The 25422-nt window shown below is 36.4% G+C and overlaps 2 protein-coding genes across 2 annotated transcripts in view; both read right to left on the minus strand.

The window, feature by feature from the left end:
• Positions 1–2377: 2377 nt before the first annotated feature.
• LOC101350451 (olfactory receptor 6C2-like) lies at positions 2378–3944 on the minus strand. The gene is made up of 2 exons (XM_004374052.3): positions 3922–3944; positions 2378–3323 (listed from the first exon to the last, which is right to left on the minus strand). The coding sequence occupies exon 2, from the start codon at positions 3311–3313 to the stop codon at positions 2378–2380; it is 936 nt and encodes a 311-aa protein (XP_004374109.1). The 5' UTR covers positions 3314–3323; positions 3922–3944.
• An 18995-nt stretch (positions 3945–22939) lies between these two features.
• Positions 22940–25422, minus strand: part of LOC101350707 (olfactory receptor 6C2-like) — a 3931-nt gene continuing 1448 nt past the window's right edge. The window contains exon 2 of the mRNA XM_012554860.2: positions 22940–23954. Within this exon, the coding sequence (XP_012410314.2) occupies positions 22940–23954 (1015 nt within the window). The remainder of the gene's footprint in view (positions 23955–25422) is intronic.

Genomic DNA, 25422 nt, shown 5'->3' on the forward strand with positions numbered 1-25422 from the left:
ATGGGTTTGGTTTTTGGTTATTTATTTATTTATTTTGCTATGGGTAGAACTTTCCATCCTACAAGTCAGGATTGGGGACAGAAGAATGCCCCAGACCTTTTCCTTGTCCTTGCCTAGTTTAGAATTTCTGTAACATGGAGCTGAAGAGGATGAGAAATTCTGGCAGCCTACCCCTCTCAGGAATTACTATACTGGAGCTATTGGTAGATGGAGCCCCATCTTATTGATCACTCCTCCCTAGACTGGAGCTTCCATCACACTGAGCTAAATGGGGAGGTGAGAGTAGGGAAGTAGCACATGGTGGCTCTAATGCCATAGACCCTCATTCTTCTAAGACTTAGTAGAGTTTCTTGAATTAGTATTTCTTCATTTGCTTATACCCTTCCTGAGACTTAAATAGTCATTTAAAAAATAAATGTTACCAGTTATGGATGTTTCACTCGAGAAAGTGTCTGTGAAATTTCTCATGCCAGACATTGTTTGACACGCTATATTTTGAGTAATTATAATTTTACCTTTTAATAAAATCATATACCAATTTTTGGAGTTTTCATGATTTATATAATACCTGCATTTTGAGTATGTTGACATTTCTAAGGTGTCTTTTGGGGAAATTTTGATGTCAATGTATGTGTATCAATGTATATGAGTATCATAAAATATAAGAAGCACAAGTGGTGAAGTCAGATAAAAATGGATTTTCATCCTAAATGCACCGTTTACCAGAATTATTTAGTTCTTCTGAGTTTCAATTTACCTATCTGTAAAGTGCAGATAGGATTAAACAACTTAATTTTATGGGTGTTTAAAGAGTAAAACAAAGCAAAACGAACACATAAACTAGGAAACAACTAACTATGCAATTAAAAAATAACTTTCAAGTGTTAGTTTCCTAAAAAAAAAAAAAAAAACTAGTCATATCATAAAAACTCATTGCCATCAAACTGATTTTGACTAATAGTGACCTATAGGACAGAGTAGAAATGCCCTGTAGGGTTTCCAAGGCTGTAATCTTTCCAAGACTGCCAAATTTTTCTCTCCCAGAGTGGCTGTGGTTTCAAACCACCGACCTTTCAGTCAGCAGCCAAGCACTTAACCATTGTGCTACCAGGGCTCCTACAATCCAACCCAGCGATTGCACTTTTGAATATTTATCCCATGATATGGAAATTTATATTTACATTAAAACCTGTATATGCATGTCAATCGAAGCTTACTTATTATAGCTAAAAAATGAGGTAAGATCGTTTTTAGCAGAGGCAGGAAGTTTATCAGGAATTTAACAAGTTGTTATGTAGGGTTATTTCTTTGAAGAAAGTTAGTTTGGCACTCATTTTCCCTCTTTATTCATAAAAAAATCAATTATTACTTTAATTGTAATTTCTCTTCTCCCCGTCTTCTTTTTCTGGTCAGATCACCATGTATTTTGCTGGATTTTCTAAGTCTTTCATGTTTCCTTTGCATTGTAGTCGTTTGTATGCCTAATGAAGATACATTCCATGTTTTTCCTTCAATTTTTATTTTAGTGTTTAGATGTTTTTACATTTCCCTAATCATTTTAATTTCTTAAGAGCTAATGTGTATAGGTATAGATAAACATATAGAGATAAATAAAAACAGAGATATATATAATCATTTTCCTTGCAAACTTATGTGTCTGTTAAGTAGAACTTTTATTTCACATATTATCTGTTCAAATTAATTTGTAAGTCTTGTGATTTTTAAAGTATCAAAATTATAGGCTGTCACAGTTTACAATTCAGCTTCTAATTTAAAGTACAATAATTTGTACTATATTCCTTTTTAAAATTTTAAATACAATATTTTCTTGTTATTTGCTGTTTGAAGGGTTCATATTTTATTTAATGTGCTTATCATTTATCTTCTTAAAATATAAGCCAGGAAAGGACAAGAAATTTGTGAGTGTTGTTCTCCAGTGTATCCCCAGTGTCTGAAATGGTGCCTGGCATAAAAAGGAAAAAAGTCTTCAGAATCTAGAATTGGAAAAGGCAATGAGCACAATCAGTGCATCCAAAATATTTATAAACTCAGTGAATCTGTTCATTTTGATTTGTTTGTAGTTTTGTCAAAGCTTATTTAAGTTGAAGTCATTATTTTGTTTCTTAAAAAAGCAGTGTATTCTCTTATTGAAAAATGTTATCCTGAATCAGATTACTTTCCAGGAAAGGAAAGAAGTGAAAGCTTATATATATATTTTTAATACATATATTTAATGGAAATATTGAAAATATATATTTCTATGTATTTTATATACTATATATTTGTATATTATATATATATATATACACACACATACATATTAAGGAACTAATGATCTTTTAATAAAAACTTGATTGCTCTACAGTAGCAAATTTTCTTACTTCTTAAAGAACAATGCAATTCTTTTGATTAAATCCTGGCAGGCTTGTTTTACTTGCTTGTTCCTCAGGGTGTAAATGAAGGGGTTCAGCATGGGGGCGATGGAAGTAGTGAGCATCAGCACACCTTTATTAATGGCCACTGAATTCTTCCCTGAAGGTTTGACGTAGATGAAGATGCAGCTTCCATATGTGATGGAAACCACAATCATGTGGGAAGAGCAGGTAGAAAACGCCTTCTTCCTTTGCTGGGCAGAAGGGAATCGAAGAATGGTCTTGATGATGTATACATAGGACAGAACAACACATATAAGGGTCATGATAAAGGTCAACACAGCACAAACTATGACCACCTGCTCTATGAGCCATGTTTCTGAGCATGAGATCTTTAGGAGAGGTGAGGCATCACAGACAAAATGGTCAATGACATTAGAGTCACAGAATTCCAGTTTTAGGCCCAGGCTTAATGGTGGGAGTATGATTAACAAGGCAGCTGTCCAGCAACACAGGATGAGTCTTCTACAGACCTTGTTGTTCATGATGGTCACGTAATGTAGGGGTTTGCAGATGGCTACATATCGGTCATAGGACATGGTGGCCAGGAGAAAAAATTCTGTTACACCAAAGAGGTCAGTAAAAAAAATTTGAATGACACAATTATCATATGTAATTGTCCTGTCACCCGTTGATATGTTGTAGAGGTATCTGGGAATACAAGCAGATGTAAATGAGATTTCTAAGAAGGAAAAATTTTGTAGGAAAAAATACATGGCAGTTTTAAGTTGAGAACTGATGAAGGTGAGGAAGATGATTGTCAGGTTCCCAATAACACTCGACATGTAGGTGAGAAATAGAAAGATAAAAATCACAACCTTCAGCTGTGGGTCACTGGTCAGTCCCAGCAGGATAAATGTTATTGTGTTGTTTCTCATCATTGGCTTCTGACTTCTAATCTATCTGCACTTAAAATTAAAGATTTTTGACATGAGTAAAGTGGTAATTAATGGTGTAAAGTAATATGTAAACTATCTCACATATATTAAAAAATTGATTACAAATATTATCAATACGCCAGTAGTATAGTTTCCACAATTGTGTATTTTTCCTTATTTCAGGAGAGATAAAAACAATTAAATAGCTTTCTCTACACCACACTCCATCATATTTCTGGTTCTTCCTTCTCAATTTACATTTCATTTTATCTACACCTTGGATTTGATTTTTCCATACATTTGGGACTGACTGCTAATATTTTGTAAGCTCAAGTGCTCTTCCCTCGTCATAGGTTGAATAATAAAGCTGAATCTTAAAGCTTCTTGATCACTTTCATGTGTTTCCTTAAAGTTTGTTCTTGATAAAGTGCAACTAAATCCCAAATAGTTTGGTGCTCACTATAGAGCCTTTCCAAATCCATTGCATAAGATTTTGAGATCTAGCATTAGTGCAATTTTAAAAATCATGTTTTCTTTAAACAACTTCCTTTGCTCACCCCTTCCCCTGACTCTCCCTCATGATTTTCATTTTAAAATGTAAACTTTTAAACTGATTTCCCACTCTGCTGCAGAAGATAAGGAACTTTTTATAAGAAAATTTATTGTAAAGAATAGTAAGATATGTTGGGTCCAACATGCATGTGAATGTATGACATCATCACAAGTGTTTTTATCTGTCAATCTGTTCAGTCAAGATTGAAAAACACTTCCAACATCTTATTATTAATACTACTAAATCTAAAAAATATTGGATTTAAAATATTAAACACTTTCTCCAAGCCCTGCTTGCTTGCTTTCATTGTGACTCTGTTTTGTCATCTATGAAACATTAAAAAATTAAATGGTTTCTATATAAAGCACCTATAAAATTACCTGACTGAAAACGATTTTTATTTTCTGTCATATATATTCAATATTCAACATATTGTAATCATCTTTCTATCCCCAACATTATAATGAAACAATTCATAGCAAAATTTATCAAAGATTTTCCTTTTGCTGTATAAATTTAGGAAATGTCTAAGTTGAATGTATACTTTTTACCACGCGCTATTCATAACATTCTTTCTTAATTTACCTTAACATAACACGTACTGTTTTTCTGTCCCCTCTTTGCTTCTAGTCTTACTTACTTTCGACATGTTATAAGGAAAGACCCGTTTCTGGAGAAGGACATCATGCGTGGTAGAGCGCTGGTGAAAAATAGGAAGACCTTCGAAGAGTGGCTGCAACAACGGGCTCAAACATAGCAACAATTGTGAGGGTGGCGCAGGACCGGAGAGTGTTTCATTCTGTTGTACATATGGTCACTATGAGTCAGAACTGACTCACCTAACAATAATAACAACAAAATCTAGACATTTATTTTCTTTCTTGCCTCAATTAAGTTGATGGTTGTCAACTTTCTTTCTTAGCACTTCTTTACTTCCTAACATATTCACTGCCTCTGGGCATTTTCTTGAACTCTTGATCTCTAAACAGTGATTGCTCTTCAGAATCTCATTTATACAGCCAAATGCTCCAAAATCCAAAATGTAAAGTCAGAAACAGAACTCTTGATTTTCACCACTCCCATCCTATTTCTTCTCTGTATTCTTTATAATAAAAGTTGTATGCTGTATTTATTGAGACTTTACTATAAAGGATAAATGTTGTTTTGCTAGATGTTTAAATAAACACTTTACATGAATTAGCTATCTGCCCTCCAACTCTGCTTTTCCACTCCATCCCCGTGTCCAGTACCCAATCCTAACTTGGGATACACATACTTATCAGTTTTTAGTTTCCAGAAATTTGTTTGTGGGAGTTGTACTTCTTATATCACCAAGTTATACTACTTCTGATTGACCTACTAATCAATGTTGCTGAAAAATAATCTTAATGACTACACACTATCCAAGTTTCAAGCACTCTAAAAATGATCTTTCATTACTACCCATATTAGAACTCACGTTTCTAAATTTTATACAGTTGGGAAAGATTTATTTATTAGAGGCAAATATGACCAAAGTCTCAAAAGAGAAAATGTAACTGAAATGACGGAATTTATCTTACTCACCCTTCTAGCAGTGAACCATAGCCTCGTCCTATGAGTCAGAATCAACTCGATGGCAATGGGTTTATAAGTAATTTAATTAAAACCATATTTACAGCTACAATTTAAAAATGAATGTTATATTGAAAAACAGCATGATGATTTCTGGACCCTACGCATTGAATCTGGTCACCGCCCAAATCACAACAGCCTGGGACTGCATACTACCCTTGAGCCTTCTATCAATTGTAAAGTACGGGGTACATGCAGTGATTAATAAAATGCAATGAATTGCATAAAATTCCTTACCATAGATGTCCTGCTATCACAGGCTCAGAAAGTATTTTCTTTTACTCCCCATCACTGAAAAGAAAAACTAGTTCAAAGGAACTCCTGCTCTCTTTGGAAGAGTTGATGTTCTGAGCTATCTTTGCTCAGAGAAGTGTTCTCCAATGTCAAGCCTGATCTTTTTTTATTTTATTTGCCAAATATGCAACAAAGTTAATAAACAAGAAGATCCTTAGTGACCAGATTTAAAAATCACTAATGAATCATCTGTGTAATGAACTTTGGGGAAACAAACAATTAAACAAATTAAACTTTTGGGAAACAAATTAAAGAAACAGTTCATAAAAATAACTCAAGTTTCTATTTATTGGGTATTTTGAATACTGCTGACAAGAACATTCTTGTACATGAGATTTTCTGAATATAAATGAATTTTTCTTTTTTGCCTTAAAATAAACCTAGGAGTGACATTTTTGGGCAATATGATAGGCATAAATTTAACATTCATATGTATGGACAAATAGTTTACTAAAGGGATTGAACCAATTAATCCTCCAATCAGAAGTTTATCAGACATGCAATTGCTTCACTTCTTCATCAACACTGCAATTGTCATTTGAAAAAGTGCCATTCTTTTGGATGTGTAGTTCTCATAGTAGTTTTAATTCACATTTCTTTATAAGTAATGATTTTGTGATTCTTTGCATATTCTTATTAGTCATTTAAATATCCACTTTTGTAAAATGCTTACTTCAGTGTTTTGTCCTTTTTTAAATTGTTTCTTTAATTTATTGAATTCTTATTGAATTGTAGGTCTTTATATCATCTGGATATAAAGATTTTCTCTTGGGGTCTCTTCTATATGGGGTTCGTTTAGCTTCTTGGATGGCCAGCTTTTCATCTTTCATGATATTAGGGAAGTTTTCTGTCAGCAGTTCCTCAATGATCTTCTCTGTGTTTTCTGTTTTCTTCCCTTCTTCTGGAATGCCAATCACTCGTAAATTTTTGCTTTTAATTGTGTGCCACATAACTCTCAGGGTCTCTTCATTTTTCTTGGTTCTTTTCTCTGATTTTTCCTCAAACAGAGTTGTATCCAAGTGTTTGTCTTGAATTCCGCTGATCCTGTCTTCCACCATTTCAAATCTGCTCCTCAGCCCTTCTATGACCCTGTCCATTTCTGAAATCTTGTTGTTTATCTTTTGGATTTCTAATTATTGTTTTTGTATAATTTCTAGTTGTGAATTTATTTCGGCATTATGTTCCTGCATTATTTTCCTGAATTCTTCCATTTTTTGGTCTGTATTTTCCATGAATTTGTCTATTTTTTCCTCATTTTTGTCTGCTTTTTGCTTCAACTCTTGGATAATTCTGAGTATTAGAGATTTGAATTCCCTATCAAGTAGTTCTTGTGCCTTTTCTCCTACTGGTAAGTCATCTGATGTTCTATTTTGGATGCCTACTGGAACGATCCTGTCCTGTTTTTGTAAATGTTTTGATATTGTCTGCTGTCTTTGGGGAATTCAGTAGTTATTTTTCTTGTTTATTGATTGTAGATTTTTTAGTTTTGTCCTTTTTTTTCTTTTTGGCTATGTCTGAGCAGGCAAGCTGTGTATTCTTTGTTGTTTACTCATCTGTGGACACGATAGTTTTCACCTCCTTCTCCAATTGGCAGGGTCAGTCGCTCAGATATGGTACAGCACAGCAGGTCTAGATGAAGAGGAGTTCCTGGGATGGGTTGTTTGTGGTACTTACTACAGCTCCCAGGGCAGGTCAGTAATCGATGTAGGGCTGGTTCCCGTAAGCCATGCCTGTGCTGCTTGTTGGTGTGATGTTAAGTGCACAGTGCAGGCAGGCAGGATGGAGGGGGGAGATTGTGATGTGTGGAGCTAAAATGGGTATGGGTGAGAGGAGAGAGGAACAGGAGCCGAAAACATACAAACAAACACAGAAGAGTGCTAGGGCAGCTTGCAGTTGGAGTGAAGAGATGAGAGACTATGAAATGGAAAAAAACAAGAAGGGGAAGAAGAACAGAAAAAAAGAGGAAAGAATGAATGAATAAAAATTAGAAAGAAAAAAGAATAGTAAAGCTGCCAGGGATCCCACTGGTGTGGCTATTAGATCTGGGGAAGTTGTTCCCACATGTTGAAGTACAGTCTGGCTAGACTGTGTAGAGGTATTTAGCACCAGGTATTCAGGGCACAGGAAGAGAAGGAAGGTATAGAGAGATGAGAAACTGAGTAATGAAGAAAGAAAAAAAGGGAAAAAGAGGGAAAAGAAAACAAAAACCAAAGAACAAGAAAAGCCCACCAAAACACAGAAAAAAAAAAAAAAAAAACGGAAAAAGAAATGCCTTCAGCGATCTCTCTGTGCATTTCTGCAGGCTGAGGGAGTAGGTCCAAAGCTGTGTAGCACTGCCCAGCCAGAATGGGTTCCCAACTTGCGAAAAGAAAAAGAAAACAAACAATTCAAAATAAGCAAACACAATAAAGCCCCAGGATCCCACCAGCATGGCAGCACAGACCGGGAAGCAGTTCTACACTCGAACAGAGCTCCACAGCCCCTAAAGAGAAGCAAAGATGGTACCCTGATCCAGGTATTTGAGCGAAAGGAGGGGGAAGTGGTGAGAGGTAAGGCAGAAATCAAAAGAATTGGAAAAAAGCAACAGCAGCAGCCAACAAATGGCACTCAAGGAGTCAGCCAGTGCAGGCGGGTGGAATCCATGCCGCTGGTGCTTCCCGGCCAAGAAACCGTGGCCGCAGGAAGCAGAGGAGGCCGAATGGGGGTGAAGAAGGGTGGTGGGTGGGAAAGCATATATTGCTGTTTACTGGTTCTTCTGTTTCCTGCTGGAAGCTCTTTGAAGCGGGTTTCTCATATCCCTGTTCACTGGTCTCCAATAGGAGTTCAAGATGGTGGATCCACGCAGCGTTAGTTGATAGGGAACTTCTGCATGAATCTCTCCTAGCTCTCCATTCTCTGTCAGTTTCTCACTCTGTTTGGTGCTTGGCTGAGTTCTTTATCTCCTCGTTTGATGTTTTAGGGTTTCAGGATTGCTGTTTTCTCTGTTTGGCTTAGTTTTTTGGATCTTTGCTGTGGAGGGACGGCGTGGTGCTTCTGCCTAGAACGCCATGTTGCTGGAATTCCTCCCTTACTAACATTCTTAATTGTATTATTGTTTAAAATAAATTGTTAATTTTAATGAAGTACACTGTGTCAATTTTTTCTTTTATGGCTAATGCAGTTTCCTCCCAAGTATATTTTTTAACCAAAAGATTGCAGTGTATTTTATGATGTAAGAATTAAAGTTCATTTTTTTTCTACAAAAATATCTAGATGGTCAGGCATCATTTATTGAAAGATCATCCTTTACCCACCAAACTGTACTTCAGTTGCAAATTGAGTGATTTTATATGTATGAATACATATATGAATATATGAATACATATATGAATGTATGGCTGAACTTATTTGGTTCCATTGGCTTGTCTATATTTGTATCAATATCACACCATTTTATTTGCTGGAATTTTATATTAACTTTTCAAATCTGAGAGTATAAGTCCTTTTACTTTCTTCAGATTTTTTTGGTATTCCAGTTACTTTGCATTTTTTATATAAATTTTATGATGAGCTTGTCCCATTGCACAAAAGTTAATATTGTCTAGGAGTTTGATTGGTATCTTATAGAATCAATAGTTCAGTTTGAGAAGATTGACATCTTAACAACATCAAGTTTTCCTAACAGCAATTTGTCAGACATGTAGTTGCTTCACTTCTTCACTAACCCTCTAATTTTCATTAAAAACAAAAGCCAATCTGTATACAGGAAATATCTATTTGTTTAGTTTTGTTTCATTTCTGTTAACAAAGTTTTAATGTAGAGGTTTTATAAATATTTTGTTTGAATTTTTCTTATGTAATAGTGTTTTTTTTGAAAATTAAAAGATATTAGTTCTTAAATGTTCTTTTCAACTTTTTATTGATATTATTGTTAGGTGCCATCGAGTAGCTTCCAACTCAGCGACCCTATGTACACTAGAATGAAACACTGCCTGGTCCTGCACCATCCTCACAATTGTTATTATGCTTGGGCCCATTGTTGCAGCCACTGTGTCCGTCCATCCTGTTGAGGGTCTTCCTCTTTTTCACTGACCATCTACTCTACCAAGGAAGATGCCTTTCTCTAGGGACTGGTCCCTCCTGATGAAATGTCCAAAATATGAGACAAAGTCTCATCATCCTTGCTTCTAAGGAGCATTCTGGCTGTACTTCTTCCAAGACAGATTTGTTCATGCTTTAGGAAGTCCATGGTATATTCAATATTCTTCTCCAACACCATAATTCAAAGGCAACAATTCTTCTTCTGTCTTCCTTATTCATTGCCCAGCTTTTGCACGAATATGAGGTGATCGAAAAAAGCATGGCTTGGGACAGGCCTACATCAGTCCTCAGTGACATCTTTGCTTTTTGTCATTTTAAAGAGGACTTTTGCAGCAGATTTGCCATGTTTCCATTGGCATTGATTGATTGTGGATCCAAGAAAAATGCTTGACAACTTCATTATTTTTTCCATTTATCATGATGTTGCTTATTGGTCCACTTGGGAGGATTTTTGTTTTCTTTATGTTGAGGTGTAATCCATACTGAAGGCTGTAGTCTTTGATCTTTATCAGTAAGTGTTTCATGTCCTCTTCAGCTTCAGCAAGCAAGGTTGTGTCATCTGCATATCAAAAGTTTCCAATGAGTCTTCCTCCAATCCTGATGCTGAATTTTTCTTCATATAGTCAGCATACAGATTGAGTAAGTATGATGAAAAGATGCAACCCGGACACACACTTTTTCTGACTTTAAGTCATTCAATATCTCCTTGTTCTGTCTGAATGACTGCATCTTGGTCTATGTACAGGTTCCTCATGAGCACCATTATGTGTTCTGGAATTCCCATTCTTCACAATATTATCCATAGTTTGTTATGATCCACAAAGTTGAATGCCTTTGCATAGTCAATAAACCAGCAGTAAACATCTTTCTGGTATTCTCTGGTTTCCGCCAAGATTGATCTGATATCAGCAATGATGTCCCTCATTCCATGTCCTTTCCGGAATCCAGCTTGAATTTCTAGCAGTTTTCTGTCAATGTAATGCTGCAAGCGCTTTTGCATGATCTTCAGCAAAATTTTACTTGAACATGATATTAATGACATTGTTCGATAATTTCCGCATTCTGTTGGATTCCCTTTCTTTGGAATAGACGCAAATATGGATCGCTTCCTGTCAGTTGGCCAGGCAGCTGTCTTACAATTTTCTTGGTATAGATGAGTGAGCACTTCCAGTGCTGCATCCGTTTGTTGAAATATCTCGGTTGGTATTCTGTCAGTTACTGGAGCTTTGTTTTTCACCAATACCTTCAGTGAAGCTTGGACTTCTTCCTTCAGTACCATCGGTTCTTGATCATATGCTACCTCCTGAAATGGTTGAACATAGACCCATTCTTTTCGGTACAATGATTCTGTGTGTTTCTTCCATCTTCTTTTTATGCTTCCTACATCATTCAATATTTTGTGTATGGATTTTGTATGTATCAATATTGAAAAATTTATGTACTGATTTTAATAGTTTTTTGGTAGGTATTTTGAATTTCCTACATAGAATTTATGTCATCAGTGAATTATGGTAATTTAAATTCTTTTTTTCCCAGTTTCTATACTTTTTATTTCTTTTTAGACCTTTTTGCTCTGGCTAGAACCTCCATTCAGTGTTGGAAACAAGTAGTGATTGTGAACATCTTTGTCTTTTTTGAACTCAGGCTAAAGTGTACAATATTTCTTTATGAAGTATAGTGTTAGTTGTAGAGATTTGCAGATTTGTTTTTTTTCAGAATCAGAAGGTGCCCTTCCATTCCTTATCTTCTGAGTTTTTCATCATAAAAGATTTTTGAAATTTGTCAGAGAAATTTCCTACATGGATTAACAATATCAAATAATATTTTCTCTCTATTCTGTTAATGTATGAAGTAGGAAAAGGCCTGAATCCTCTTTCACATAATCAGAAATCTTTCATGGTGTCATGATGTACTAACTGATCTGAAAACCAAAAAAAGTAAAGAAAAAAAAAAAAAACCCAAAAAACTAAAACCAGATCTGTTGCTGTTGAGTTGATTCTGACTCATAGTGGCCCTATAGAATAGAGTAGAACTGCCCTATATGGTTTCCAAGAAGTGGCTGGTGGATTCGAGCTGTCAACCTTTTGCATAGCAGCTGACCTCTTTGAAGGACGCAAATAATTGTGAGACACAGGAGAACCAGAAAGAGTTTGGAACCAAAAACAGAGCTTCACAAGACCTTTCTTGACACATCGGCAAGTCACTGTACCGAATAGAATTGGTCGATGTTCAACCATTTCAGAAGGTAGCATATGATCAAGAACCAATGGTACTGAGGGAAGAAACCCAAACTGCACTGAAGGCACTGGCAAAAAACAAGGCTCCAGGAATTGGCAGAATACCAATTGAGTTGTTTCAAAAAACAGATTTAGCGCTGGAGGTGCTCACTAGTCTATGCCAAGAAATTTGGAAGGGAGCTACCTGGCCAAATGACTCACGAGATCCATATTTGTGCTAATTCCAAAGAAAGGAGATCCAACTGAATGTGGAGATTATTGAACAATACCATTAATATCACGTTCAAGTAAAATTTTGCTGAAGATAATTCAAAAGTGGTTACAACAGCGCGTCAACCAGGAACTGCCAGATATTCAAGCCAGATTCAGAAAAAGACATGGAATGAGAGATACCATTGCTGATGTCAGATGGATCCTGGCTGAAAGCAAAGAATACCAGAAAGATGTTTATTTGTGTTTTATTGACTTTGCAAAGGCATTCGACTGTGTGGCTCATAACAAATTATGGATAACATTGCGAAGAATAAGAATTCCAGAACACTTGATTGTGCTCATGAGAAACCTATACTTAGACCAAGAAGCAGTCGTTCCAACAGAACAAGGGGATACTGTGTGGTTTAAAGTCAGGATAGTTGTGCTTCAGGGTTGTATCCTTTCACCATAATTATTCAGTCTGTATACTGAGCAAATAATCAGGGAAGCTGGACTATATGAAGAAAAATTAGGCATCAGGATTGGAGGAAGACTCACTGACAACCTTTAATATGCAGATGACACAACCTTGCTTGCTGAAAGCGAAGAGGACTTGAAGCACTTATTGATGAAGATCAGACTACAGCTTTCAGTATGGATTACACCTCAACATAAAGAAAACAATAATCTTCACAAGTGGCTCAATAAGCAACATCATGATAAACGAGAAAGTATTGAGGTTGTCAAGGATTTCATTTTGCTTGGATTCACAATCAACGCTCATGGAAGCAGCAGTTAAAAAATCAGATAACTCATTGCATTGGGCAAATCTACTGCAAGAGATCTCTTTAAAGTGTTAAAAAACAAAGGTGTCACTTTAAGGACTAAGGTGTGCCTGACCCAAGCCCTGGTGTTTTCAGTCTGCTCATACGAATGTGAAAGCCCGAACAATGAAGAAGGAAGACTGAAGAAGAATTGATGCCTTTGAATTATGGTGTTGGCGAAGAATATTGAAGATATCATGGACTGCCAGAAGAATGAAAAAATCTATCTTGGAAGAAGTACAGCCAGAATGCTCATTAGAAACAAGACTGGTGAGACTTCGTCTCACATACTTTGGACATGTTATCAGGAGGGACCAGTCCCAGGAGAGGGACATCATCCTTGGTAAAATAGAAGATCAGTGAAAAAGAGGAAGACCCTCGGTGAGATGGATTGACATAGTGGCTGCAACAGTGGTCTCAAGCATAGTAACAATTGTGAGAATGGCGCAAGGCTTTGCAATGTTTCATTGCATTGTGCATAGGGTCACTAAGAGTTGGAACTGACTCTGGGGCACCTAACAAGAACAACAACAACAACATTCTTTTCATTATAAATACTTTCTTCAACAACATCAATGGCAACTATACACTTGAACCTCACCAGATGGAATACACAGGTTTCAAATAGACTACCTCTATGGAAACAGATGATAGAGAAGCTCAATAGCATCAGTCAGACCAAGGCCAGGGGCCAACTCCAGAGCAGACCATCAGTTACTCTTATGCAAATTCACGTTGAAGCTGAAAAAGTTTAAACCAAGTCCATGGGAACCAAAATACCACCCTGAGTATATTCCAGCTGAATTTGGAGACCATCTCAAGAGTAAATTTAGGCATTGAACACTAATGACCAAAGATCAGAGGAGTTGTGTGATGACATTAAGGACATCTTTCATGAAGAAAGAAGAAGGTCATTCAAAAGACAGAAAAGAAAGAAAAGATCAAACTGGATGTCAGAAGAGACTCTTAAACTTGCTCTTGAATGTAGAGTAGCTAAAGCAAATGGAAGAAGTGATGAAGTAAAAGAGCTGAACAGAAGATTTCAAAGCGTGACTGGAGAAGACAAAGTATTATGATGAAATGAGCAAATACCTGGAGTTAGAAAACCAAGACAAGAAAATGCTCACGGTAAATTATTTTAATGAAATGTACAAATACTTGGAGTTAGAAAACCAAAAAGGAAGAACATGCTTCATATTTCTCAAGCTGAAAGAACTGAAGAAAAAATTCAAGCCTCAAGTTGTTATTTTGAAGGATTCTATTGGCAAAATACTGCATGACACAGGAAGCATCAAAAGAAGAAGGAAGGATTACACAGACTTAGTCTACCAAAAACATTTGATTGACATTCAATCATTTCAGGAGGTAGCATATGATCAAGAATCTGTGGTACCAAAGGAAGAAGTCCAAACTGCATTGAAGATATTGGTGAAAAAACAAAGTTCCAGGAACTGTTGGAACACCAGTTGAGATGTTTCAATAATTGGATTTAGCGCCAGAGATGGTCACTCCTCAGTGTCAAGAAATTTGGAAGACAGTTACTTTGCCAACCGACTGGAAGAGATCCATATCTGTCTGCATTCCAAAGAAAGGTGATCTAGCAGAATGCAGAAATTATCAAACAATATCATTAATATAAGATGCAAGTAAAGTTTTGCTGAAGATAATTAAAAAATGGTTGCAGCAGTACAGTGACAGGGAACAGCCAGAAATTCAAGATGGATTAGAAGAGGATGTGGAAAGAAAGATATCATTGCTGAGGTCAGATGAACCTGGACTGAAGGCAGAGAATACCAGAAAGATGTTTACCTGTGTTTTATTGACTATTCAAAGGCATCTGACTGTGTGAATCCTAATAAATTATGGACAATATTGCTAAGAATATGAATTCCATAACACTTGTGCTTATGGGGAACCTGTACATAGACCAAGAGGCAGTTGTTCTAACAAAACAAGGTGATACTGCATGGTTTAAAATTAGGAAGAGTGTGTGTGAGGGTTTTACCTTTTCATCATACTTATTTAATCTGTGTGCTCAGCAAATAATCCAAGAAGCCGGGCTATATGAAAAAGAAAGTAGCATCAGGATTGAATGAAGACTCATTAACAACCTGAGATATGTAGATGTCAAACCTTGCTTGCTGAAAGTGAAGAGGACTTGAAGCACTTATTGATGAAGAACAAAGACGACAGCCTTCAGTACGGATTACACCTCAAATAAAGAAAACAAAAATCCTCACACCTGAACCAATAAGCAACATAATGATAAATGGAGAAATGATCGAAGTTGTCAAAGATTTCATTTTGCTTGTATCCACAGTCAATGCCCTTGGAAGCAGTGGTCAAAAAATCAAGGAACATATTGCTTTGGGCAAATGTACGGCAAATGACCTATTTAAAGTTTTAAAAAGGACAGATGTCTTATTGAGAACTTAGGTGTGCCTGACCAAAGTCATAGTGTTTTCAATTGCCACATACGTATGTGAAAGCTGGATAATGAATAAAGACCAAAGAAGAATTGATGGCTTTGAATTGTGGCATTTGAGAAGAATATTGAATATATCATGGACTGCCAGAAGAATGAACAAATTCGTTTTGTAAGAAGTATAGCCAGAATGCTCCTAAGAAGCAAGGATGGTGAGACTTCATCTCATGTACTTTGGACATGTTATCAAGAGGGATCAGTCCCTGGAGAAGGACATCATGGTTGGTAAAGTAGAAGGTCGTTGAAAAAGAGGAAAAACCTCAATGAGATGGATTGACACAGTGGTTGCAATAATGGGCTCAAACATAACAACTTTTGTGAGGATGGCACCGGACCAGGCGGTGTATTGGTGTTGTACGTAGGGTTGCTATGAGTCAGTATCAACTCCACAGCACTTAAGAACAATAATATAGTCTAATAATTTCTTGCAATTGTTTGAAATAGTGACTTTTATTTCATCATGGAAATTCTTTTTATTTTGACCTCAAATATGAATGATTTTTTTTGCTGTCTTTGCCTTGTCCAAATGATATTATCCAGGGAATTTCAAGTTATGGAATAGAGAGAAAGAGACAGACAGAGAGAGAAGCATGTAACAGATAACAAATAAAAATGGATTAAAAAAAATAGTAAGAGTGTAGATTTAAGCACAATTATAGTTATAATTACAGGTAATGATGTATTAAAGATTGCCAGAGTAAAGACAAAGCAAAACCCAACCCTATTCTGTTTATAAGAGATCCCAAACAATCATTTGTTTGTAAGAGACATTATCTGTAAGTACACAAGATAATAAAAAGATAAAAAATTATGGCAAGACATATTGTGCAAACACTAACCAAAAGAAGACTTTAGTTACTATACTATTTTCAGACAAAGGAAACTTTAAGCAGGAAATGCTAGTAGAGATAAAGACGTACATTTCATGTCAAAAGGGTCAACCTAAAAAGAAGTTACAACAATTGTAATTTTGTAAACATCATATAATATAGATTTAAAGCATATAAAGCCAGAATTTACAAAACTGAGAGAAGATACAAATTCACTATCATTGCTTAACATTGGAACACAGATTTTGTAGTAAATGACAAGAGGAGCAAACAAAACATCTGTTAGGATACAGATGATTTGAATAACTTGACATTTTAGCCATATTTAAAACACCAATCCTAACAAATGTTGAATATCTGTCTTTTCTAATACATATTTAACAGTTACTAAAAGAGTCCATATACAAGGCAATAAAGAAAGTCTCACCATTTTCAAAATAATAAAATATAATTAAAGTGTTATAGAATATAGCATCTGACCATGGTGGAATCAAATTAGAAATCAATAGCTGAAGGATGCTGTTGTTGTTAGGTGCTGTTGAGTGGATTCTGACTTGTAGCAATCCCACGTGACAGAACAGAACTGCCCCAGAGGGTTTTCTTGACTACAATCTTTACAGAAACAGATTGTCCAGTCTTTCTCTTGCAGAGCTGCTACCTGGATTCCAACTACCAACCATTGTGCTGCGTGGGCTCCACAGCAGAAAGGCAAACAAGGAAACTAAGTAACATGCTCTAAATAACTCGAGTCAAAGAAAAAAATCACATTGTAATTCAGAATGTATTTTTAATTCAATTATAGTGAAACATGACCTATCAAAATTTGTACAATTTAGGTAAAAACCAAACCTGTTGTCGTTGAGTCGATTCCGACTCATAGGTACCCTATAGGACAGAGTAGAACTGCCCTGGACCATTTTCCAAGGAATGCCTGGTGGATTCGAATGGCCAGCTTTTTGGTTAGCAGCCGTAGCTCTTAACTACTATGCTACCAGGGTTTCCAGTTTAGGCAAAGCAGTGCTTGAAGGACTGTTTACATTTTAATACACATTTTAAAAAATATGATTTGTTGAAAAAAATTAATGATGTAAGTTTTCATTTTAAGAGGCTGCAAAATAAACAAATTAAACCACATAAATAAGGAAACAAAAAACCAAACTCGTTGCTGTTGAATTGATTCCAACTCATAGAGACCCTATAGGACAGAGCAGAACTGCCCCATAGGGTTTCCAAGGAGTAGCTGGTGAATTTGAACTGCTGACCTTTTTGGTTAGCAGCTGAGTGCTTAAAAACTTTGCCACCAAGGCTCCACATAAGAAGGAAGAAAATAATAATAGTAAAAACAGAAAGCAATTATATAGAAAAAATATGAAGAAAATAAAACTGAAATATTTTTTGGAAAGAGATTAAATAGGTAAACTTTTTGCAGGTGTAGTCAAGAAAATAAAAGAGAAAAAAATGGAAATTTTCCTACTCGTAAAAGGAGACATCACTACAAATACAACAAGTATTAAAAGAGTCTGAGTACATCATGAAAAACATCCGGTCAAAGAATTTGACCATTTACATAGATAAACCATTAGCGAAAAGCACAACTTAACAAAACTCAGACAAAAATAAAGAGAAAATATGAATATTCCAGTATCAGATCAAGTCATTAAATCCATAATTAATACCATTCTCAAAAAAAGAATTAAGACTCTGATGACTTCGCTAGCAAATTCTTCCAAACACTTAAAGAATAAAAAAAGACTCATTTTATATAAACTTATCCAGAGAAGAGAAAAAAGAACAACTATTAACTTGTTTATAAGGCCAGTATAACTTTGATGTCAAAATGGGAAGGGCTTTGCAGGAAAGTAAAATACATTTTTATTTATCTCATAATCAACAGAAAAATTTTTACAATGATTATTTTTTATTTAAATATGTGGTAGAATCCACTAGTAACGCTATGTGGGCTTTGGCTTTTCAACCTCTTTGTTACGTGTTGATTCAGATTTTCTATTTCTTTCTGTGAATTTTTCTTATTAGTTATTGTACTTTTAAATTCCAGAATTTCCAACTGGTTCTTTTAAAAATTATTTCTCTTTATTGATATTCTCTATTTGTTAAGACATTGTCACTTTATGTCCTTTAATTCTTTAAGCATCTTTTCCTTTAGTTTTTTGAACACATTCATAATAACTGCTTTGAAGTCCAATTTATGGGCCCTTTCAAAGGTAGTTTCTCTTTTTTTTTTTTTCCCTTCTGTGTCTGGATCAAGCCTTCTTGTTTCTTTGCATGTTTCATAACTTGTTTTCACAATTAGACATTTTAGATAATATATTGTAGCAATTCTGAATATGGGAATCCCTCATCCTCCAATAAGACTTGTTGCTGTTTTGTTTATTTGTTTAGTGACTTGGATGGAATATTTTTATAACTTCTATCTTCTCGCAGTGAGCAGGCTCTGTTGTAGCTCCTTATAGGGTACAGTCTTGGGATGTGCAGTCAGCTTGGGATGACAGTGGTTTTAGCAGGGCTCTTTTTGATGGTCTCTTTCTCTGATCTCTCTGTTAAGCTGTCTGTCTCTGTAGGTATCACACTTAGCTCATTAATTTCGTGCTGATTGAGCTATTGTTTTTGACATTGCCCTGGATTATTAATTGCTCCACAATCTTAACCAATTAAGTTGAGTTTGTATTGCAGGGAGTCTTTGAGGCCAGTCTTTGAGGTTTGTTCTGATTCCAGAAAGGCACTTCTTAGTTGTCTCTTTCCCTGGTTCTCTCTGGTACACTTATAGCTGGTCTATGACTTAGGTTGTTGCTTTCATGGAGATACCAGTCTCCTCTTAATTGCTTACCCCCCAAATCCTCATTATTTTCAATAGTGCCCTTTAACTTGAAGCTTACTATTTCAAATAAAGCCAAATCCCTCTGGCAGAACTTCAGAGCTCTTTGTACCCATGGTCTGCTTCTCCCCTGACGAGACTCTCTGTGCCACTGCTCCAGTTTTAGGGACAAGGACAATGACCCATTTATGTCAGAGAAACATCCTTACTTTATGAGTAGTGTGTTGGGTAGGGGCAGTAGACTCTATTCTTCCTGACTTGCCTTTTCTGGCATGGAATTTCTCCCACATGATTGACTTAGAGAGAAGGAAATTGTGGCCCTATTTTTTTGGCCTGCTGTACTTTGGAAAGAGCTTACGATCCTACAAATCAGGATTGAGTGGAAGAAGAAGAAAGCCCCAGATCTATTCACAGACTTGGCTGGATTAGGTTTTCTTAAACACAGAGCAGAGGAGGATGAGAAATTCTGGCAGCTTGCCCCTCTTAGTAGTTACCACACCGGAGCTATTGGGAGGGGGAGCACCATCTTATTGACCACTCCTGCCTAGACTGAAGCTTCCATCACACCAAGCTAAATGGGGAGGTGAGAGTAGGGAAGTATCACATTGTGGCTCTAATGCCATAGACTCTCATGCTTCTTACTAAGACTTAATAGATTTTCTTGAATTAATATTTCTTCATTTGCTTTTACCCTTCCTGAGGCTTAAGTGGTCATTTAAAAAATAATTTTTACCAGTTATGAATGTTTACTGGGGAGAGGGTCTGCGAAGTTCCTCATGCCACCATTCCAGACTGTCATGCTATAGTTTACATAATTACAATTTTACCTCAATAAAATCTATGCCAATTTTGCAGTTTTCATGATTTAAACAATGCCTACATTTTGAACATTTAGACATTTCTAAAGTGCCTCTTGAGGACATCTTGATGTCGAATATGTGTCACAGGAGTGTCACAAAATATAAGAAGCACAAGTGGTGAAGCCAGACGAAAATGGATTTTCTTACTGAATGCACCACTTACTAGAATTATTTAGTTCTCCTGAGTTTCAGTTTACCTTTCTGTGAAGTGTAGATAGGATTAAACAACTTTTTTTTAAAGGGAGTTGAAAAGAACAAAACAATTAAACAACAGCAACAAAAAAACCCTAACTATGCAATTGAACAAACAGTTTTCATTGGGTAGTGTCCTAAAAAAACTAGTCATATCATAAAAACTCATTGCCGTCGAATTGAATCAAACCCAGGGTGACCATGTAGGACAGAGTAGAACTGCCCCATGGAGTTTCCAAGGTGTAATCTTTCCAAGACCGCCACATCTTTCTCCCGCTCTGTGGCTGTGGTTTCACACTGCCAACCTTTCAGTTAGCAGCTCAGAGCTTAACCATGGCACTGCCAGGGCTCCTTCAATACAATCCAGCAATTGCACTTTTGAATATTTATCCCAGAGACATGGAAATTTATACACATAAAAACCTGCATATGGATGTTGTTAGAAGCTTATTTATAATAGCCAAAACCTGGGAAGTGATACAGATGTCCTGCAATAAATGAATGCTTAAACAAATTGTGGTACATCTATATCACGGAATATCACTCAGAAATACAAAGAAATAATCTGTTGAAACATGCAACAACTTGGATGAATCTCTAGTAAATTTTGCTGAGTGTAAAAAGATAATCTCAAAGCGTTACATATTAGATGATTTCCATATGATTTCCTTCTTGAAATGACAATATTGTATAAATGCTGAACAGATTATGGTTTCTAGCTAGCTGATAAGGGATAGGTCAGGCAGTAGTAGGAGGGAAATAAGTGTCGTTATAAGAGGGAAAAACTTGGGATCATTTCCATGATATAAGTATTTTGTATCTTGACTGTGGTGCTGGCTACATAAGTCTACACGCATGGTAAAATTGCATAGAACAGAACACACACAAATACAAAGAGTTGCATTAAAACTGGTGAAGCCTGAGTTAGAGTGCATATTGTTATTAATGAAAATTTCCTATTTGTCGTACTGTACTATGGTTATGCAGAATGTTACCATTGAGTGAGACGGAGTGAACCATCTATGGCATTTCTCTATTTATTTCTTGCAACTGCATGTGAACCTACAACTATCTCAAAATAGGTTAAAAATACGATTCTGAATACTCAATTACTTAAAAAAAGTGATAGGTCTACAGTGATTTTGTGAATGGTAGCTGCTATAATCATTTTCACACAATTCCAACATAAACATCTTTAGCAATAGTCTTAATTCAATATTTGAAGATCATCTTTAATACTAATCCTACTTCTACCATGCCATTTTATTCTCTGGTTTATTATTTAAAGTCAGAATTAATTTGTTTGCATTTTATTCTTTAAAGTGATCTCCTTTTTTTGTGGGAGATGTCATTTCAACCTATTTGAAGTTTGCATACTATGTACCAGACATTTTGCTGACTGGTTTAAATGCACAAGGGAACAACACAGACAAGTTTTCTGCCTTCATAGCCTTCACCACCAACTGAGGAACGTGAACAAGTAAAAGAAAAATTTCAGTGTATTGAGATTTGTGATGTGTTATGTGATTATGTATTAGTCAGATAAAAAAAATGAAGGAAAGATCATTTTTATCAGAGTCAAGAAGTTTATGAGGAATTTAACAAGTTGTTATATAGAGTTGTTTCTTTGAGGAAAATTAGTTTGACACTCATTTTCCCTCTTCATTCATAAAACAGCCAATTATTACCTTATCATTTTTTTCCCTCTGTCTCTCTCTTTCTGGTCAGATTGCCATGCATTTTTGCCGGATTAGTTTTCGGTTTCTCTCTCTAGGTCTTCCATGTTTTCCTTTGCATTGTAGTTGTTTGTGTGTCTAATTTTTATACATTCCATGTTTTTCCTTCAATTTCTATTTCAGCATCTAGATGTTTTTGCAACCCCCTAATCATTTAAATTTCTCAAGAGCTAATGCATAGAGATATAGACAAAAGTATAGAGACAAATAAAAATGTAGATATAGAATCATTTTCCTTAAAACTTCCTTGTATGTTAAGAACATTCAGCACTTTTATGTCACATATTATCTGTTCAAATTAATCTGTTAGTCTTGTGATTTTGAGAGTATTCAAAATTATAGACTCACTTTTTAATTCAGCTTATAAATTAAGATATAATAATTTGTACTATAATCCTTTTTTCAACTTTTATTTTCTTGGTATTTGCTGTTTGTTGTATTCGTATTTTATTTAACATGCTGATCATTCACTTGCTAAAATAAAAGCAATGAAAGGACAACAAAATTTTGAATATTTTCTCCATTCTATTCTCATTGCCTGAAATAGTGCCCGGCGTTAAAAAAAATAATTAATAAAGTCCTCAGAAGATACAATTGGAAACTGCAATGGGCACAATGATTGTATCCAAAATATACGATAAGCTCATTGATTCTATTTATCTATTATAATGCAGTTTTGTCAAAGCTTGTTTAAATATGAAGTCATTCTTTTGTTTCTTAAAAATGCATTACATTCTCTTATTTAGAAACGTAATCCAAAAGAGATCCTTTCCAAGAAAGGAAAGAAGTAAAAGCTTAAATACACACACACACACACACACACACACACAAACACACACACACACAGGGACTAATGATCTTTTAGTAAAATCTTGATTGCTCTATATCAGCAAATTTTCTTACTTCTTTAAAAACAATGCATTTCTTTTGACTGAGTCATTGAAGGCTTGTTTTACTTGCTTGTTCCTCAGGGTGTAAATGAGGGGGTTCAGCAGGGGGGCGATAGAAGTCGTGAGCACCTTCACACCCTTATTAATGGCCACTGATTCTTTTGCTGAAGGTTTGATGTAGATGAAAATACAGCTGCCATAGGTGATAGAAACCACAATTATGTGGGAAGAGCAGGTAGAAAAGGCTTTTGTCTTTTGCTGGGCAATTGGGAATCCTAAAATTGTCTTGATGATACAAATGTAGGACAGAATGACACACATAAGTGTCATAATGAGGGTCAGCACAGCACAAATTATCACAGTCTGTTCCATGAACCAAGTATTTGAACAAGAGATCTTCAGGAGGGGAGATGCATCACAGATGAAATGGTTGATGGTATTAGAATCGCAAAATTCGAGATTCAAGCCCAGGATGAATAGGGGGATTATAAGAAACAGACCAGCCACCCAACAGCAAAAGACAAGTCTCCTGCAGACTGTTCTGTTCATGATGGTTACATAATGTAGGGGTTTGCAGATGGCCACAAAGCAGTCATAGGACATGGTGGCCAGGAGGAAAAATTCTGTTACACCAAAGAGGTCAGTAAAAAATACTTGACTGACACAGGCATTATAGGTAATGAGCTTGTCACCTGTTTCTATGTTATACAAGTATCTGGGAATACAGGCAGATGTGAATGAGATCTCAAAGAAAGAGAAATTTTGTAGAAAACAATACATGGCTATTTTAAGGTGGGAATCGAGGAAGATGAGTGTGATGATTGTCAGGTTCCCACTTACACTCAACATCTGGTTGAAAAAGAGAAAGATAAAAACTAAAACCTGCAGTTGTGGGTCATGTGTCAGTCCCAGCAGGATGAACGTCGTTACTGTGCGGTTTCTTATTACTGACTCCTGACTTCTGTCCAATCTGCATGTAATATTTAGAGATATTTTATTATAGACAATTTTAACAGTATTACATCTATCATATTCAGACTTTTCTTAGTCATCAAAATTTATGATTAGAGTTTCGGCAAAATGGCGCTCTAGGCAGAAACACCACGCTGTCCCTCCACAGCAAACATCTGAAAAACTAAGCTGAACAGACAATACGACAATCCTGAAACCCTGAAACATCAAATGAAGAGATAAAGAACTCAGTGAAGCACCAAATGGAGTGAGAAACTGACAGAGAATGGAGACTGAGGAGAGATTCATGCAGAGGTCCCCTACCAGCTAATGCAGTGCAGATCCGCCATCTTATCGGAGACCAGCAAACAGGGGGTACGAGAAAGCAACCTCACGGAGCATCCAGCAGGAGACAAAACAACCGGTAATTTGAGTTATATGCTTTCCCACACCCCACCCTTCTTCACCCTGACTCCGCCTCCTCTGCTTCCCACAGCCACAATCTCTTGACCGGGAAACACCGGCTGCTTGGATTCCACACACCTGAATGGGCCGGCTCTCTGAGTGCCATTTGTTGGCTGCTGGTGTTGCTTTTTTCTGCTTCTTTTGATTTCTTCTTTACCTCTCACCACCTCCCCCACCTTTCGCTCAAATGCCTGGCTCCGTGCGCCATCTTTGCTTCTTCCTGAGGGGCTGCAGACCTCCGGTAATTTGTGATTTACCCTTTCCCACTCCCTACCCTTCTTCACCCACACTCGTACCCCTCTGCTTCCCACAGACACAGTCTCTTGTCCAAGAAACACTAGCCCGCAATAGCTGGCTCTCTGAGTGCCATTTGTTGGCTGCTAGTGTTGTTTTTTTTTCTGCTTCTTTTGATTTCTTCCCTACCTCTCACCACCTCCCCCTCCATTCACTCAAATACCTGTCTCCATGTGCCATCTTTGCTTCTTCCTGAGGGGCTGTGGACCTCCGTTCGAGTGTGCAGCTGCTTCCCGGTCTGGGCTGCCATGCTGGTGGGATCCCGGGGCTTTTGTTGGTTTGTTTGTTTTGAATTGTTTGTTTGTTTTCTTTTCCTTTTCTTGAGTTGGGAGTCCTTTCTGGCCAGGTGGTGCTCCGTGGCAAGACTTCCCACTGGGCTTGCACAGAAGTGCAGAGGGATCCATGAAGGCATTTCTTTTTTCGTTGGTTTTTTTTTTCTTCCTGTTTTTTTGTCAGCCTTTCTTGTTCTTTTTTTAAAATTTGCTTTGTTTTCTTTTCCCTCTTTTTCCCTTTTGTCTTTCTTCATTGCTCAGTTTCTCGTCTCTCTATATCTTCCTTCTCTTTCTGTTCCCTGAATATCTGGTGTTGTATACCTCTTTGCCTTCTAGCCAAGCTGTACTGCAACACCTGAGAGCGACTTCCCCAGACCTCATAGCTGCACTGGTGGGATCCCTAGGAGCTTTGCGGTTCTTTAAACTTTCCAATTTTTATTTATTCATTCTTTTCTTTTCTTCCTCTTCCCCTTTCTGTTTTTCTCCATTTCATAGTCTCTCATCTCTCCA

This window comes from Trichechus manatus, unplaced genomic scaffold (assembly GCF_000243295.1).
Source record: "Trichechus manatus latirostris isolate Lorelei unplaced genomic scaffold, TriManLat1.0 scaffold00027, whole genome shotgun sequence".
Lineage (NCBI taxonomy): Eukaryota > Metazoa > Chordata > Mammalia > Sirenia > Trichechidae > Trichechus > Trichechus manatus.